The sequence below is a fragment of the Galeopterus variegatus genome, unplaced genomic scaffold, assembly GCF_000696425.1.
Source record: "Galeopterus variegatus unplaced genomic scaffold, G_variegatus-3.0.2 Scaffold4106, whole genome shotgun sequence".
NCBI classification, from domain to species: Eukaryota; Metazoa; Chordata; class Mammalia; order Dermoptera; family Cynocephalidae; genus Galeopterus; species Galeopterus variegatus.
This window is the reverse complement of record NW_007730217.1, coordinates 189,321-190,132: the sequence shown is the minus strand read 5'-3', so window position 1 is coordinate 190,132 and position 812 is coordinate 189,321. Positions and strand designations below refer to the sequence as shown.

Here is an 812-nt window from a genome sequence, read left to right as displayed (position 1 = left end):
AGTGGGGGGGTGCTGGGGGCGGGATTGCACTCTTCAGCAGGGTCACAGGTCAGGCTCTGAGAAGGTGACATTGGAGGGAAGACCTGAGAGGATATGATCACATGAGGAGAGAAGGAGACAACGTCCAGTAGCACCGCAGGTGAAAGAGGACCTCTCTGAGCTGTAGAAGCCTCTGCCGTCGGTGCAAGGCCAGGGTTCCTACATTTGTAGTGTAGATTAATGTGCTGAGGCTGAAGGAGGGAGTAAACACATGGGTCTGGTGCCCGTGTGTTCGTGGTAGGTTGATGGTGGCAGGAAGTGTTTCTGTCCTGTGTGGCCAGAACTCAAGGTGTGAATGGCGGTGACTAGAGTCAGGTCACAGGACTCGTCTGCCTTATTCATGGGTAACACAGCACAGTGCAGCCATTCTCCTCTCCTTGCGTTCCCCAGTCACTTTAAAAATGCTTTAGATTTATCAATAATGTCCCGAAGTGGACCCAGGAGGACGACATGTCTTAGTGTGTTGTACTGTGCAGCTCCGTGGGCCTCTGCATTTGTGAGAGAAGTCTTAGCAAAAAGAAGTCAAATGAGTATTTCTCATCTTTCTATTTCAGACAGCCCACTTGAGGATATTGACCCAAAGGACTCACATCTCATTCCAAAAAACATCATGGCTGAGCCAGACTATATAGAAGATGACAATCCTGAACTAATTAGGCCTCAGAAACTGATCAATCCTGTCAAAACATCCCGAAACCATCAAGATCTTCACAGAGAACTTCTTATGAATCAAAAAAGGTAAGGTGGTTTCTTTTTTTTTTTTTTTTTTTTTT

General features: G+C 46.8%; 1 protein-coding gene across 1 annotated transcript in view; it reads left to right on the top strand.

Moving 5' to 3' along the window:
* Nucleotides 1–812, top strand: part of FAM107B (family with sequence similarity 107, member B) — a 20,060-nt gene that overhangs the window by 8,835 nt on the left and 10,413 nt on the right. The window contains exon 2 of the mRNA XM_008586766.1: nucleotides 594–777. Coding sequence (XP_008584988.1) covers nucleotides 650–777 — 128 coding nt within the window. The 5' untranslated portion in view covers nucleotides 594–649. The remainder of the gene's footprint in view (nucleotides 1–593; nucleotides 778–812) is intronic.